The sequence below is a fragment of the Thunnus albacares genome, chromosome 17 (genome assembly GCF_914725855.1).
Source record: "Thunnus albacares chromosome 17, fThuAlb1.1, whole genome shotgun sequence".
Lineage (NCBI taxonomy): Eukaryota > Metazoa > Chordata > Actinopteri > Scombriformes > Scombridae > Thunnus > Thunnus albacares.
The window spans coordinates 11435480-11453662 of record NC_058122.1 but is presented as its reverse complement, the minus strand read 5'-3'; the positions used below and the strand labels follow the sequence as shown (position 1 = coordinate 11453662).

General features: G+C 39.8%; 2 protein-coding genes across 2 annotated transcripts; both read left to right on the top strand.

The window, feature by feature from the left end:
* Window positions 1-938: 938 nt before the first annotated feature.
* si:ch211-11k18.4 lies at window positions 939-7602 on the top strand. Its single transcript, XM_044330358.1, has 12 exons — window positions 939-1239; window positions 2537-2648; window positions 3061-3154; window positions 3270-3324; window positions 3797-3937; window positions 4488-4648; window positions 5072-5170; window positions 5319-5464; window positions 5859-6030; window positions 6151-6263; window positions 6683-6767; window positions 6870-7602. The coding sequence occupies exons 1-12, from the start codon at window positions 1122-1124 to the stop codon at window positions 6927-6929; spliced, it is 1356 nt and encodes a 451-aa protein (XP_044186293.1). The 5' UTR covers window positions 939-1121; the 3' UTR covers window positions 6930-7602.
* Window positions 7603-10167: 2565 nt separating this feature from the next.
* Window positions 10168-18183, top strand: rabep2 (rabaptin, RAB GTPase binding effector protein 2). The gene is made up of 12 exons (XM_044330660.1): window positions 10168-10511; window positions 12564-12719; window positions 13398-13480; window positions 13578-13955; window positions 14124-14219; window positions 14347-14445; window positions 14746-14859; window positions 15285-15363; window positions 15487-15498; window positions 16132-16286; window positions 17146-17262; window positions 17430-18183. The coding sequence occupies exons 1-12, from the start codon at window positions 10466-10468 to the stop codon at window positions 17532-17534; spliced, it is 1440 nt and encodes a 479-aa protein (XP_044186595.1). The 5' UTR covers window positions 10168-10465; the 3' UTR covers window positions 17535-18183.

Genomic DNA, 18183 nt, shown 5'->3' with positions numbered 1-18183 from the left:
AAGGTTCAAAAGCCAGTAAATGCAAAAGACAGATGCCAGGGTATTGTCACTCATAAATGGTTGTTTATTCCAGCCAGGCTCAGTGGTAAGCACAGAGCCTAACTGTAATGGGTTTGATTACCAGACACAGCCCTTTCTGTGTGTATATGGCTGCCTGCAAAATGTACTGCAGACATGAAAAACCTCCTTCCATTTGTAAATTTGTAATGTCTCCTTTAAGAAATTCAGTGTCACTTCTTATTTGCCTCCGACATTTTACCAACACATTTGACATTTGATCCAAGTTTTTATCTAAAAATAAAAACCTAGCTTGGCCCAGTTGTCCTGATCCACCTGGGTTTCACTCTGGCGCCTCTTCGTCCCTGGGACCCAACCCAACTAAATAAGTTCAGTGTTGATTTCAGTACTTCTGGAGAGCGTGATACCTGGTTCACAAACTATCCCTGACTGATCTGCTTCTGTTTTTTCTCTGCCTCTTCGTCCCTGGGACAACCAGAGATGCCTCCTAACAGCACTGTAGCATTTTTATCTTTTTTTTTTTTCTTCTTTTTGTCCCTTCTGCTCTCCCTCCCCTCTATATCCTTACACACACACACGCACACACACACACACACACACACACACACACACACACACACGAGCATCTAGTACTAAGCCACATTTTTATTTTTCTAATATTTTATTTTTATTATTTCGTTACTTATCTTGCACTCAATCTGTGCCAATCACTTATCTTGCACTAAATAAAATAAATTAAAAAAGACATTTGATCCAGATGCTGCTGTTTAGCGTCACAGCGTCAGGGACGGCTGTGTATTTATATAAAAAATTAAAAAGCATTTTATTACATCATTTATTTTATAGCGTCCCCATTGAGTGGCTATTGATTGGTTAGTTTGCGTTGATTCAAAAGACAAACTACATTACCCAGAGGCCTGTGCGACATAAGCCACTCAATCTGACGACGTGGCCGAGGTACGTTTCTGCCAGTGTTTGGTTTCAGCGGACCGGGGTGATTCAAACAAGAAATACCGGCTTTGTTCATTGCTTGCCGGGCGCGTCGTGCACTGTAGATGCTCTGACGAATCCATCTGAAACTTTGGTATTATTATTGTCTGACGATGTCTGGAAAAATCAAAAACCGAACTGCTGCAAACGCAGAGTCGATATCTGGCGGCGTGTCCTGTGATGAGCGCATCTTGCGGGATTGTCATCAGCTGTACACGGATCCCGACAGTGGTGAGTTGGCTGACACATAACTTGCTGCTCCAACCGTCCTTTGACTTCGATAGTGTTCCTATTTAATAAAAAAGCTAAGCCAGGAAACCGCTTGTTCACTGGATGTTAGCCAGCTAACTTAGTAATTAATCTAACGGTATCCCTGGTGCCCGAGGCTAACTGTTAGCAAAGCTAATAAGCAGCAATTTAGATTCAGATTTAGCTGACGTTGCTCATTAACGCTGATACTAGTTAACTAATTAATCTGTTTAGTCAGCTACAACTCGCGTTACAATAGATAGATATCTGAAGTCTTGGTTGTATTTGTAAATGCGTTTGTATGAGTATGAGTATATATGTATATATAGAAATGTTACTTATAGTTTTATATTTTTATGATGTACAGTCATGTATACATATAACATATAACTGTTAACTGTGAGCATGAATACTAATAAACTCAAAGTCACTCACATTTTTGTAATGTAACCTAGGTTAGTTCATAATATATAAGAGTTTTGTGATAGTTTGTGTCAGAGACTTGTCATGAAATTAATGAGATGTAGTGTAGTTACTTACATCCATTGTCTACCATCTATGCCCTTCCAAATTTATTATTGAAATATATTTGAGCCCTCTGCAATCACTTTCTTCACTCAATACATTTGATATTTCTAGTTCGTCTTGCTCTTGACTGACTTACCTGAGTCCTGCAGGTGCCTCCACAACAGTATGATGACTCCAGTTTTGCTTAATTTATATTAACATCTTTGTTTGGTGTAAGAAGCAGTGTGTCTCTATGATCCTCTCGCTATTTGTCACTTTGATTATGAAGGTTACACTACTCTATTTAGTATTTAGGCTACACTATGGTATAGAATTGAGTATTTATAGTATATAGTTTAGAGAATATTATAGATCCAAGATGAAACTGACAAAAGGGCAGGACTGAGAGATAAAGACACAATCACAAATCCGTCTGCTACCTCAGCACCACAGAAAGTGCCATGGATTTATCAATACACAGCACAGTTAGGCTACTGATATTTCAGAGCCATGCTCGGGGCATATATTCTAACTTGCACAAACCTCAGTCAGATAAAGGATCAATGAGACAGGCAGACTACACTAACATATTCAACTAAACCACCTCTCTGCCCCTGCCCTCTTTCTGCTACTAGGGGATGGAGAGGGGGGATGGCTGGTTAAAAAGGGGGATGTATTTTGGTCATTTTACTAATAAGGGGGATGGCATCCCCCCTCAAATCGCCTACTGGCTATAAGTGATTATTAAAACCGTGTTCTCTGGTTTGTTCAGGGTTGATCACAGTGGCCGAAACTGTTGGTGTGAAGTTGCTGCCGCCCAGGAAAAAGATCACTGTATTGCTGATGGGCAACCATTCTGCTGGGAAAAGCTCCTTCATCAACTGGTAATATATATTTGACAAAAGTATGTCTCAGAGGACTTTATACAGAGCAAGTCCATCTAGCCAAGATCCAACTACTAAATGATATGATGCCATATATGTAACAGAACAAAATACAAACTGCACACAACAGAAAATAGCATGTTATATTGTCTGTCTAGTATAATTTGTAGCATTCAGCTACATCCCTCCTTGCACAGGTTTTGTATGCAATTTATAGAAACATTTAACTGACAAATGCAGGAGTGCAGTAAAGATCATGCTGTTAATACTCGAGTCAGCCAATACACATCAATAATAATATAGTTTTAATTGATTTGTTTTGGACACTGGACAAAACTGACGGCTCCATCAATGCATCACAAAGTTGTCTGATACCAGGTCCTTTTTGTTCTGCTTTGTTTTTTTTGGTCAGGTATGTCGAAGAGCACATCCAGCGCACTGGAGTGGCGATTGAGACCCAAGGCTTCAGCTTTGTGACGAGTGGGCGCAAGAGAGAATCTCTCACAGTGAGTGCATTCTTACAAAAACACTTACTTTTAATATTGATTTCAGTACTTGTGGAGAGTGTGACACCTGGTTCACAAACTATTTCCGACTGATCTGGTTCTGTTTTTTCTTTAGGGAAATGCCACCCTTCATCTGTATCCACACTTCAAGCCTCTGCAACAGTTCAAAGGTGAGATTTGCAGCTTGAATCACGATCCCTTCCTGTGCTATTCAGGAGACTCATCACAGTGGCACACTCTGTTTCCCCCTCAGGCTGCTGTCACACTGATGCATTCCCAAAGTGCCAAGAGATTCGCTGTATATTTTGTTGTTGGTCCTTTTTTACACTTTCTTCACTTTTATATTACTGTTGAGGATGCAGCAACAAAAAACAACACAGATGAAGAGAGACAAGGGATCAGTGTGGCAACACCCACACAATTCTTCTATTAAAACACTGAAGACAAACAGATGTTATTTATTCAGGTTATTGTGCTGCACTTTAAAACTTTGCTCTTAGTGCAACAGCCATGTGGCTTCATCATATCTTATTTGAATGTTAGGTGATCAGTATCAAACATTAATAGTTAAATTATCAACATCCACTATGGTGCTTATTTATTTTTACCACAATTCTCTGATCTTCCTCAATTGATTTCTAGGTGTTTCAGAGTACTTGAGCACAGAGATCTGCACGTCGCGTCAGAAACGGTTCAGCCTGGTGACTTTTGTGGATTCTCCAGGGTTGGTGGATGGTGATATGAAGTATCCCTTTGATGTGGACGAGGTTATCCTGTGGCTGGGTGGGTTTCTGACCTTCTTCTATTGTTTTTTGACCTTCAGTTATTGTGTAACTGTAGTTATCGAGGTTCTCCATTGTGACAGCTGGTGATGAGCAACTGAGTTATTTTAAATGGTTTTCTTTGAATAGTACAAAATGAGGCAGGCAGCTCTACTGACTATGTTCAGTCTGTGTGATGGTAAAATGAAATCCTGCTTTCAAAAAGGTGCTAGTTCATGGTTGATTCAAATCTTAAATGCAGTGTTCTGTTTATTAGTGCTTTTTATGTCTAAACTGAAATAGGTCTCTAAAAGAAACCGGGAGATATCCCCAATGTTGACAGCTAAGATTTTGAGATCATCTTTAAGTAGAACCATATTGTCACAACACAATGAAAATGTGATGACATGATGCTAAATCCTCTGTTTAAATTTTTTAAAAAGAAACCATTTTAACAACTACAAAAAATAATAAAGACAACAGTTTAATGATATAATAATAATATCACTCGGAAATTACAATGCAGTTTAATAACATAGTTAAATAATTGTCCTTCTCACTGTCACACTCAGGTGATCTTTGTGACCTGATTTTGGTCTTCTTCGACCCAATGGGTCAGGCTCTGTGCAAGCGCACCCTCAACATTGTGGAAAGCCTGAATGAGAAACACGGGGATCGGCTGCATTTTTACCTGAGCAAGGCTGACGAGGCCGGGGGAGAGTCTGACAGACAGGTATGTACAGCAACGCCCTTCTACGTTCATCTGAACAAAAACACAATATTCAGACACCTTTGTAGAAGTTAAAGAAGGAGTTTCCATTTACATCTACAAGAAAAAAAATCACATGCACTGCTTTATATGGTTAGACCTAGGCCCCTCTAAGAGGACTGATAACCAAGAATAGAATATGCCCTCTTCATGTGCAAGTGTGTGGGTAGCTTAAAGCTGCTGCCAAGTGTTTTTATCAGTTCTGGTCTGTTTCAAGTATCTAGGAGAACAGAACACACCAGTAAATGGACACTCACCTCATCAAATATAGTCCTTTCTAAGAGAATTACTAGATATTGTCACAATGATACTAAAAAACAGGAAATGATGTCTTGACTCTGTCTTCCTCTGAGTGACTTGATTATTTCTTTTGCCTGGCTGACACAGAGAGTAATGATGCAGATTGTCCAGGAGCTCTGCAAGCGACCGGGACTCAACAAATGTGGTTTTGACATGCCCACCATCTACATTCCCAGTCCAAACAAGGTAAGGGTAACGAGGTGATCCATTAACTTTTTAGGCTCGTACCTCCGCACCCTTAACTCGCTCTTTGCATGTCATTCCAAATAAAGTCCTTTTAATATAAAGTACCTGATAAGTATACATTTACTTTTGTCTGTGTTCCTGTTCCTAGCCAAGTCGCTGCGTCAACCAAATTGAGGAGGTGTGTCGCACCGTCGAGAAAACTATTAACCAAACAGTCCAGAATACACTCAACTCCCTTGAGAAGGACTGTGAGGTCATCAGCGAGGCCATAACTGATACGCTCATTAATGACAGGTAACACACACACACACACACACACACACACACACACACACACACACACACACACACACACACACACACACACGCTTTATTTGTATGACACTCCCTTCCAGGAGATCCTGGTAGTTTTAGATGTTATTCCCTGTAATGCCACTAGGGGCGTGCAGGTTGACAGTAGCTGATTTGACATGGGGCCTTTTATTCTGCTAATAATCTTAAAGAGATTATTATCCTGTTATATTTAGAAATCATATGAAGTCTCTCATAGGATTTGTCCATAATCCAGCTGTGAGTGTGATCCCGTGCAGAGAATTATTTTATCAAAAACAAAAGATTATTGGGATACACACAGCAGCGTCAGTCAGTGATGCCTTCACAGAATAATCTCGACCCTCTGCTCTCACAGGCAGACCAGTGTTGAGAACCGACGCGCGCGCTGCAAGAGCTGCTTCCTGACTCTGCTGGGCTTCAGTTTCCCACTGGCTCTGATGGCCTTACTGGTGCTGGGCGCTCTGTCCAAGGAGCTGCTGGAGATGGCTTTGGGCCGCGAAGGCAAAGAAGCACTTGGGCTCTATGTGGTGAGAGCTCACTGGGGTGGTGTGTGACACCGTGTGTGTGAGACAAACAATCAGCAGCTGCACACACAGTTAATGTTCAAAGCAGTCAAATCTAATTATAGCTCCTCTTGTAATTCACAGACTCCCATCGTGAGAATGTTTGAGTCACTCTCTGTGGAGCAGCAGCTTTACAGCTGTGGCGGACTGGTCCTCCTCTCCTTCCTCCTACTCATCATCGCACGCTTCTCCTTCAAGTAGGACTCTAATTTATTGTAATGTAACGTTAATTTCGTACTTAATCCTGTTTTATTTTTATCCTTTTTTAATTTATTTTACACTTTAATCCTTTTTTTTCTTTTTATTTATCTCCAGTGGAAATGCAACTTTTTAAAAAACTTTTTTACACTCTCCTCCAGCTGTGACACTTTTATTTCACTTTTATTTCTTCTTGTAAGATTAAGTAGGTGATCTCACCTTAGTTTTGAAAAGGAAGCATAAAAAGTCTGTGTTCTTCAACTATAGTTTTTCAGACACTGGTAGTAGATTCCTGTTAGGCAGCTGAATGTGATTAGGACTCTGTGGATTTGCAACACTACTCATGACATTTACTTAATAATAAATCTGATCAGATTCTCGGACTTTGACATGTTTTCCCTTTTTTAATTCTACGCAGGACTCGACCAACTTTGTCAGGCAAACAGAAAAGGCAACTGCAGGAGAAGCTGGAGTACGTTCAGGAGGTGGTCAAGACCAAAAAGGTAGAGTGTGTGTGTGTAACTGGTACTGAAATGGTATTGGCAATAAAAAAAAAAAAAGGCAGTATTGAAGTATGTTTAACTGTCTATTTTCTCTCCCTGCAGAAGAAGCTGTATGAAGACTATCTACGCCAGAGTGTCAGCGATCATGACATGGACTTGTAAAGAAAGACTGAGATGTACACTAAAGACTCAGCATCTCCACAGTCACACGGGACCAAATCAAATTTCACTCAACCACCCGATGCTGTATCTTTGTACACTCATAAAAACCCATTAAGAGTTCTGGTGCTGTTCATACTGTAATACCATTTAACGATTAGGTAATGTTACCTCGGTATAAACTGTTAAACCACACTACCTGCAGGTTTGGCCTAAAGGCAATATGAGCTTTTGTTACTGATCGCTTATTTGTTGTGAACATTTATACATGTATTCTGTGCCTCTGCTCCACTCAACCATTAATCCAGGCTTATACCACTTAAGATATTTAAAAATGTTCAAACTATTTATGATATTGCTTTATCAGAGAAATTGTATTTTGGTTAAACAACAAATAGCACTGGTTTACGTGAGTCACTTTGTATGAGTTATCGTTTTTTGAGACTTTGACCAGCATTTTATACAGTACTTTGGCTGCTTTGTATCATGAATTTGCGGTTTTGGTATCAATCCATCAATATTGACATAACTTTTGCTATTGTTGGAAATGAAGATTGTAAGCCAGCAATCAAACATTTTATCGGTTACCAGATCAACGTTTTGTATTTCTCTTTCCTACATTGTGACCATGTTTTAATGACAACTGATTTAAATAAAAAGCATTGTTCAATATAAAGAGGGATGAGGCTTTTTATTGAGATTCTGCTTTTTGGAGCATAAATTTCAAACAAATCTTCAGAACACTGATTTTCACATTTCAAATTGTGCATTTAGTCATTTCTTTGTACTTTTAAATTCTTTGACTCTGAAGTTGGATTAACTTTGCTCAGTCACAGGCCTCAAGATCTCAAAAATGTCATCTGTTGGATTGGTGAGTTGACAAAAGGAGGGCCACATTTTAGACTAAGTTATCAAATATTGCTCTGCCTCTACTGCAACTGCAGAATTAATTGCAACTATAGAAGCATGTGTAGATTGGGAACAATATAATTCTCAAGTTTTCATGTGTAAAACAAAATGTATAACAAGCATAGACATGTGTACCCATATTCCTCTTCTACATGTGTTCTCTGCTCCACAGTTGCTCTGCCACACCTGGATGATGCAGAGGCAGGATGCATGCCCTCATAAATATCAGATTTCAAGATAAGCAAATGAAAATCAAAGAGGCGTGTAGGAGAGATGAGGACTGGAAAGTTGAGTCTAATCAGCTCAGTGAATACACCCACTCTTTTGGCCACAGTATGTGGACATAAGGATTCTGCTGTAGTCACAGATTTTTAACCGTTTGAAAGCTGAAATCCATAGATCATAAATCAGTGGCTGCCACTTGAGGGAGAACACAGTTATTTCAGGTTCTGTGTAGTTTTTATTGAAAAGCAAACACAGGAAACTATCAAAGCCTGTATATAAATGCCTTTGTCAAGCAAAGGAAGCAGGTGCAAAAAGACTTAAACACCCAAGCTGCTGCTGACAAAATACAGTTTCCTAGTTTCAAGGTAAATATTAAGCTTGGTTTTAAACATCTGTGTGAATTATTCCACTTGTGTCACAATGTAAAACAATTTAATTTTGTTGGTTACTTAGAATAGAGCCTTGCTATTTTACTCAGAAGGGTAATTAAGCATAATATGTAGGGTATGATCAAGTCCCTCTCGAGTTACCGTTTTTTTTTTAACCATTTTTTTACCGTTTACTTTGATGTGTATCATGCACATGACACTGCATAATTACATGACCTTTTCTCTGTGAGGGACAACAGAGGACTTCACATCATATCAGCATGCAGTATGAAAATAACCTACTTACCACACAGAGGACATTATACTCCAGAACATGAGGGCCAATACAGACAAAGCTCATTCTGTCCTTTGTTAAAGGACAAACTTTAAAGCAAACAGATGTCTGTACACATTTTTCTTTGTCATTGTTGTTCAAAAGATAGGATTGGCCAGTTCCTTAAGTTTATGGCAGGGCGTGAATGAAGCCATGACAGAGCAACTCTGTAGCACAAATCAGCATGACACAGTAACACCATTTCTAACATCCTTTTCACTTTTAGAGACAAACTGGCCAAATAGGCAAAGAAGGCAATAAATGAAATGTTGGTGGATCTGATTAAAGCAGATGTGATTTGCAGTATTTTTTATGATTTTTTGAGTGGGGGGTAATAAATGTCCCCTAAGGAGTTTTCAGGCTGTATTTACACTTCAGATTGGGAAGAGTAATATTGCCAGTGTTGTGAGCAATCATGACACACGGTGCATTAAAATGAAAAGACAGATTCAGGGACAACACAACTTCATATTGTGTCTAAGTCAGAGGTTTTCAAAGTAGGAAGCGGACCTCAACAGGGGGGCTCCAAACAGTTTCAGGGGACGCTCAGCGAATGGAAGTGAAAAAATATTACATCATTTATTACATTAGTTATGAAAAGGAGATCACATGGAATAAAAAGAGATAGTTCAGAGATACAGTAGTTTTGGGGAATTTTACTGTTTTTCCCACTTTCCCAGAGTTATAAACTAATATGTGCTTTAGGACAGACTTTTTTTTAAATGTATTTAGTGTAGTCTGAAGTTATGTCAAACAGCAATGTTAGGCTATGTTGGCTCAATTGTTGAGTGTGTATGGGATCAAATAACATAATTATGATCCCATAGGCATCCAGGAATTGAGCGAAACTAAGCAAGTAAACTAAGGGGGGTGGTGGGGGGGGGGGGGGGGGGGGGGGGGGGGGGGGGTGCCCTTTTTCCAGGCTTTGTCTGAGGGGAAGCCCGCAGTCTCAGACTTTGAAAACCCCTGGTCTTGCCCCTGGTTACTCTTAACTGTTAAAATAAACATATAAACCTCCCCAGTAGCAATATTCATCCACCAGAGGGTATCCTTATTTAGGGAAAAAATGTCTTTGACACCTCAATATTACTCTCATTATGATATGCTTAAGATAATTGAAAGCATTTAATTATGTGTATCATTAGAATATTGTTTTTCTTAATTTATGACATCAAATGGGAAATTTGAGTGTTGTTGGTCATGACAGGATTATAAGAAGTGGAAAAAAGTACATATTTAAATTAGTAATTTGTGTTATGTCAATACCCCATCTGTAAAAACACAAAACAAATAAACGAAACAAAACAAAAAAAGAAAAAATATAGCAAAAGATAAAAATGTCAGTTTTTAGTGTAATTTTGGTTCAGTGACCTCCAGGGGTCACCAATCACTGGCCATGACTCTCCAGAGAGGCTATCTGGGTGTAACAATGATAAAAAACAGAAGTGTGACCACTTTTCTTGGCACTGAACAAACAGAGAAACACTCAAATTAAACGCAGAACTAAATTCCAGTGAAGAAAGAAAGGCATTTGTGAACAGGAAGGAGGTTGACGTGTTTCCGCAGGCTTAGACCGGGGAAAGTTGTTTCCTGAAGTTGACACCAAAAGCCCTGGTGCTTGTTCAAAATGACTGCGGCGGGTTTCTCGCACTTTTCATAGACGTTTGTATTTGTCTTTTCTCTCGTCGGACGCCCCGCTGGTGATGGAGCTGTCTGACGAGACGATGACCTCAAAGAGTGAAGACTCAGGTAATAAAAACCACAGCGTTAAATATTAATCTGCTTCATATGTGACGGGATTGGCTGTGAGTTGACGCTGACTGCTGCACACCTTGAATTTCAGTAAATATTAACTCTTAACTTGTTGCTGATCTTCAGTGAAACCTGTTGATGGTGAGTCAGGTAGCCAATAAACGGCCTGTGTGTTAGCAGTTAGCATCGCCGACCATAGAAACGAACGGGCGCAGCTAGCCGCGAGCTAACACTTTATTTGTGGTCAAACTGGGGTATAGTGACCTTTTATAAATCACCGAGGGGGGTCCACTGGTCCTGACTAAAGTGAGTTTAAATCCAATTCAGTTGTCATTTCACTCTGAAGACATTAACATAACTTGAGAGCTGTTTAACTTCGTTCATAGCTATTATCCTAGCCTATACTTTACTAAAGTTAGTCATAATAACAAATTAGCTAGCTAGCAGTACATATTTAGATATCCCTTTGACAAAATCGTAGTTATTAGTAACCTAGTATAGCAAATTTAGGTCCTTTAGCCAGTGTTGGAAAGTAACTAAGTACATTTACTCAAGTGCTGCACTTAAGTACAATTTCGAGGCACTTGTACTTTACTTGAGTATTTCCATTTGATGATACTTTATACTTCACTCCACTACATTTCAGAGGGAAATATTGTAATTTCTGCTTCACTACATTTATTTAACAGCTTTAGTTACTTGTCAGATGACGATTTGACACAATGGATAATATAACAAGCTTTTAAAATACAACACATGAAACCAGTGGTTTCCAACCTATTTGGCTTTTGAGTCTTACAAAAAGCAGTGTGTAGTCGGGGTCACATTTCAGATGTCTATGAGTTGTAAACAGCTCCACCAATTAGTGATTTCCCTCTAAACTTCTCACATGATTTCATTTCATTAAATGTTCAAATGATCCAACATTTCACCAAAGCAGATTTGTGTATCAGAACTTAGTTTTTTCTTCTTTTTTCACCCATTCACTCATTTATCTGGGGAGCCTTTGGAGGGTTAGTTGTACTTTTACTTAAGTAAAGGATCTGAGTATTTCTTGCACTACTGCCCTTGACATGAGAATATTTACAAACAGCAGCAGTAAAAGAAAGATAAAGAGGTGTGTGTTTGCTTACTTGATACTGTACAAAATAATGGTAGCAACTCTGAAGCTTCAAAGTACTTTATTTCCATGATAGTTGTACCCCTCGTGTGTATTTGACATGTCAAAGTACAGTAAATTTAAGGATATGACTTATTTTTTCAGGTCTGTTTTTAAACAATAACCAGGTGTTCAACTGTACTTTGAAACAGTTTTTTCTTGCTGTAATCATTCCTCCTGTTCATACTAACCATTAAGAGATCAGTTTCTTGAGTGATGACAATGTAAGTGATGGGGGACAAAATCCACAGTCCAATGTTTATCTAAAGCTAATATGAGGCTTTAACAGTCAGCTTGGTATCTTCATAAGTTATGTTCACTTTAGTACCAAACTCACACTTTGTGTTACTGTTCCTCTGCCACAGCTCAGCAAGGAAACACTGTCCAGAGAAACAAAAGAAAGGGAATTTGGTATTAAAAAGACTTAACTTTGGAAGATTTATACTTGATTTGATTAATGCAGATGGCTGAGAGCCTCATTATAACTTCAGATAAACTTAGTAATATATTTTTGCATAGAACACAGACCATAAATTTTGTCCCCCATCACAAAATGTTGTGAATACACAGATTACTACATGGCTGACTCATGCATAGTATTTATGCAACTGTCAGGCAGTTTCACTATGAGAGCAACAAGTGGGATGCCACAAACATGTTTCATAGCTTCATAAAACTGAATGAAGGAAGCAAGGAATTTCTCAGCATATAAATCAAAGACATTAGATAAGCTTTTCTCGTATCGTTAAGTATTTCCAAGTCTTGTCTGATATTTTTGTAATATAGATTCCTGTCACCTCACTGTATCCCATATTTGTGCGACTGATGCAAACGCCCTCAAAACAGCATAGTGAAGGGTAACGCACCTCAACCTGTTTGTCATTTTACAGAGGTGAGCCTGCAGGCCCAACTAGCCGATTGCAGAGCTCAGGTCGAACACTGGCAGGGTGTGGCGACGATCTGTGAGCTGAGCAAACAGGAGGAACTGGCAGAGCTGCAAAAACAATGTGATCAAGAGATTCAGTCTCTGCAGGAGGCTCTCAGAGGTCAGTGTGTGTGTGTTTGGCTGTAAGTGTGTGTTTACGGTGTGTTTGTGACAATCCTTGTGTGCACATGGTATGATAATGTCACATAATAAGACAGCATTACAAAGACAAACATAAGTTGTGTTTGGAGCATTGTTCAGTAAATGTCCCCAAGGAAAATGCAAACTTTGACAGTTTTGTTTTCATTCAACAACTTAAGAGCCTCCCCTCAGAACACTGGACAGACCTTGGCTTTTATCTTTTAATCATGTCAGGTATGTACAGAGATGCCTGGCCTTTGAAAGAGCTAACCAAGAACTAGAAACTGCATCTCAACTCTTAGCGCTTACAGCATGTTATTGATTTTTGGAAGAGTGGAAAAGAAAGTATGATTGAACCTAAACTTACAGTAAATGAATGCAGAAGTTTTCTAACTATGACTTGGAAACCTCTCATTTATTGCAGTGTTGGGGATTTAAAAAAAAGTTGTACTAATGTTTAATGAGAACTAAACAGCCATACGCCTTGTTTTCAGTTCCTTATTATGTAGTTTCAAATTAAGGCAAACTTTCAGTCTTTCAGACAGCAGACAATCAAGGTATTACTAAGTGTTTTACCAAGTTATGCTCCTTTTTAAGCTGCACAAATGCAACGATAAAATGGTTTCATCATTATTTCGTTATCCTGTTGTGTTTTCAGAGACAGCAGCGCAGTATGAGGCCAGGATCGCTGTTCTGCAGTCTCAGCCAGTGGAGTGGAGGAGAGCCAGCGGACAGAGCCTGGTCAGTGTGCAACAGTGTGTGTGTGTGTCTTTTTCCCAAAATTGTTTACAAATGTTTTGGACTCAGTCCCACCTTTTTGTTTCTCTCCACCTGTTAGATCGGCGGAAGGAAAGGCAGGATGGAAGCAGAAGCAGCCAGTAATGAATCACCGCCATCGATCGCAAACAGCCTGACACACGCCGAGGCCACGGCTCCGACGGACAGGACGCACAGCCAACCAGCGGAGCTCGAGGCGGCGGCAGAGGGAGAAGGGGCCGCGCTTACGACAGAAGGGTATTTTTCACTGCGGCACTGCGACTCGGCCTCCTTGTCCTCCTTCTCCTTAGACACGCCCTCTCTACCCAGAAAACCCCACGCTCAGGAAGATACCGACTCGCTGGTCTCCACAGGAACTTTGGTGCCTGAAGCTATCTACCTGCCGCCCGCTGGTCATCGGCTGGTCACGCACAGTGACTGGGATACACTTAATGCTCAGGTTCGGATTTGACGCTGTAATATCTGCTTCAAAAGTCTGGTTGCAGGAATTTGATTTTAAGATAGATTTGTCTTTTGAAAAAGCAACATTGATCATTTTTTTTCTGGGAGGATTAATGTATTGTTTACATTTGACAATAGAAAATGTCATGTGTGCTGTGTCGGGCAGGTGTCAGAGCTGCGTGGGGAGGTGAGTCGACTGCAGGCTGAGAAGGAGGAGCTGGAGAAAGAACTGGATACACAGACCAACCACACACACAAACAGGTGGGCGACACTCCTCTGAATATGAGTTTACACCTGTGAGTGTGCAGAGTATGAGTCAGTGACACACACACACACACAGTGAACCTGATGTGCAGACTTATACGCATGTTAATTTGTGTGTGTTCAGGTGTCCGTGCTCCAGTCTCAGGTTCAGACTTCAGAGGCTCTCCTCCAGGATTTACAGAAATCTTTTAGCCTATCACAGAACGCAGTCCAGGGTCGACTGGTGAGTGATAATAATGTCAAACGTTACTGTGTCAAGTTTTATTTAAACTAGCCTGTTTAACATGTAAACTTGCCAAGAATATAAATGAAGTGACATCTCTTTAATTGTTTTCTTGCCGCAAATTTGTAACTCGTGTGCATGATGACTCACTCATCCATCACACACTGAACAAGTCAACAGTAGTGAATTGATTCCTGAGGCGAGTCTGTAAATACTGTGCACATTTGTGTGTCAGCCAAAAAGATATTTATTCAGTAGGTGTTCAAACCTGCATGTGTGATGGCTTTTGTGTGAGTCCAGGCAGAGCTGTCCCTCTCCCAGAGGAAGATGTGCAGTGAGCTGTCCAGACTGAAAGGAGAGGAGGTTGAGGATGAGGGACCAGAGTCAAGCTCATCGTTCCCAGCAACACTGCAGGTATGATTACTGTTTCAGGTTTTTGTTTACAGTTTATCTGCCCTGTAAGTGCTGGTGATGAAAAGCCACTTAGAATCCATTTAGTAACAAGTCATATAAACATTGTATCATAATTAGTCAGATATTTTCACATAAATGAGTCACATCCAGTATTTTTAGAAGAATAGTTTTACATAGTGTTGTAAATGAAAAGGGAACAGAAACCAGTTTGACGCCTGTTTGTCTGAGAGGAGAGTTCCTCTTAGTAACGTGCTAGTTTTAATATGTTATTTGGTTTCTTTAATTTAATAAGTCATGCAGTGCAGCTGGTCAGATAGTGTTTGTGCTTGGATTTGTGTTTCAACCTTTTAATTGGTAAATGAAAAGCTGATGACAGCTTTATAGGAGGTATCAGTGTGTGTTCACTGTTGAGCTCTAACCTGCAGGGGGCGCACTGTGAGGAGCGCCTTCGCATCGAGATAGTCAACTTGAGGGAGCAGCTGGACACCCGGGCAGAGGAGAATGGTCTGTGCTTTATATTTTTATTATTATTAAGGCTTTTTTTGTACACTGTCTTGACTGTGACACATTTTTAATTCTGCACTCTCTCTCTCCCTGCCTGCTCTGACTTGCAACCACGATCATCAGAAGTTTTAGAAGGTGAGTGAACAAATCATTCTTATTAGTCTGGTAAGCCAATTAGTAAATCTAGTGACTGGTGTAGGGTTACATTTATATTCAGATTTATTTCTCTGTTAACATTTGTATCCCCTTTCGTGAGTATAATCTTCTTCTTCTTCTTCTTCTTCTTCCTCTTCTTCTTATTGTTATTGTTATTGTTATTGTTATTGTTATTACTGATAGAATTGATGGCCAAAACTAGGAAAATTAAACCCAACTTGAAATAAATTGTAATTTTCCTTATTAATAATGACAGAAATCATAATAATTAAAAGAAGACGAAAAGACAAAATTTATTTGTCCATCCAGCCTTCATCATTGTCACAACTATGCAGTACAGATGCCTCTGAAATAGCGAAAACACAGGTGATTCCCCTCTAGGTAAATGGCAGTGCACCTAGCAAGGCAATCATGCATTTACATACCATCCAATCAGCATTGGAATAAGGAAGGTGGTTTAAATTAGTTCACCCTTAAAAAAAATGTCTACCAGACTTGTGAATCCATGAAATCTCTTCAGATATCATATGTTGATACAAATTCAGATAATAAATAGACATTATATAGAATGAAGTTAAGGTGATGGACCTTTGTTTGTGATTGTGTCTGCAGTGCAGCTTTCCAGTCTGAAGACAGAGACGGAGAGGATCCAGGCCCAGAAGGACCAGTTGCAGGCTGAGCTGCTGGCCTGCCGCACTGAACTTGAAGCCCTGCGGGTGGCGCTCTCTCATGTGCAGAGCAACAACAAGACCCTCAGTAATGATAAAGTAAATCCAACCTGTTTTTTGTTGCTATTTGCACTGGTGGAATATCCTGTGTGTGGTGGGCTGTCACTCTGGTGGCATTGCTGAGCAGAAATATTAATTCTGATCATTTGTAACAATTATTTATCATGATTATTCATCTTAGTTTCAGGAAATTAATGTAAAAAGTAATTAATTGTACGTACACACCTTACATCTGACTTTTCCCCAATCTCACAGTTACTGCAGTGAGAAAATATTGTTTTAAGTCTATGACTGTGAGCTTGATTTACAACATTATGTGTCATATTATTGTTATTATTATTATTATTATTATTATTATTATTATTATTATTATATAATGAGAAAAGCGAACACTTGTGAGTATTGGTGGTGGGCTATATATTGATAATTGATTGACTGAAATGAGACTTGATGTGTAGAATTTTATTTATCTTTACACTGTGAATACTTTAAACAGTAGCATGTGTGCTACACTATATATGTTTTTGATATAACCATTAGGGTTATAACACACTTACCTAGCAAGGCAGCTGGATTCACAAGATCACATGATAATCCATCTTGTCAGGCTTCAAGTTATGTGCTTGTGTCCGAACCACCGGTGGTTCGGTCCAATTGGCATCCTATAAGGATTCTCGCACGATTTCGTGATGTCACGAATCCAACTGCCTTGCAAGGTAAGATGATGATAGACAGATGGTTCATCCAATCACCTGCCAAGTATTTTTTGGAAATGCCTGCCCTTTTCCAAACAGTTTCCAGGGACGACTTCTCAGATGGTTCTGAGTAACAAACCATCTGGCGCGTCAGGTTACTGACACACAGGGGCTTTATTCTTACTCTTCTCTCTGGCTGTCAGGCGGGCCTGCAGCAGCAGTGTCTGGAGCTGCGCAGCCAAGTGATCAGCCTGCGCTCCCAGGTCGACACCAGCCAGACTGTTCAGAGGGACTTTGTGCAGCTCTCCCAGTCGCTGCAGGTAAGAAGTGGTCTGGATGGTAGAAGTTAGCTTGAGAAAATGAGTAAAATTATTATGACTTGCAGAAATACGAATCCCAAAATAATCCCAAATGATTAAAACTCATCCACAAGGATTATATCAATAGACGTACAGTATTTGACTCACCTCCTCTCTCCCCCCTTCAGGTGAAGCTGGAGTTAGTTCGGCAGGCTGAGAGTCTTGAACAAGTCAGAGAAATCCTGGAGGAGGGAGTCAGTGAAGCCGGTGCCCCACCTGCAGACGCCTCATGAGTTTCAGAGAGTCACATTGGAACCAAAGAGCACAGACCAAGATGAAACCTCCCAAGAGTGACCGAGAAAGCTCAAGCGACCACAGCCGCATGAAATATTGATGCTGTGGTAGAGTGACCACTGGAATCATCACAGCTGGTGCTGCTAACACTTGCATAGTGACACTGAAGAAGGTGTACATACTCCTAAACGGAGACATTATTTGTTTGTTTCAGAGATGATGGTTTGGTGTTAATGACTGAAACGGTTGCTTAGTGACCAAAGTGATTTTTGATGAACCGTGAATACTTTGGTGACACTTAAAATTGTCTCACACTCCGTTTTTCATACATTCAGTAACGCATCTATTCCTGTAGTAATACACATGTAAATGTATTCTGTTTATAATACTGACACGACTTCAGCAAAAACACTCAACAGTCCAACACTTTTTTGCACTCTTTGTAATTAATATGCAAACTACATGATGATTTTTCCATGAAGACTTTTATGCATCTTCTTTGTGAAGAGTTATGAGGACCTCTGGAAGCAACGGATCACAGTGCAATAATGAATAACGAAGTGATACAAAACAGAGAGACTCTCCTAAATTAACTGCAATTCAGATGTGATTTTATTAAATATATTAATTTGTTGTCTTTTTGTTTTA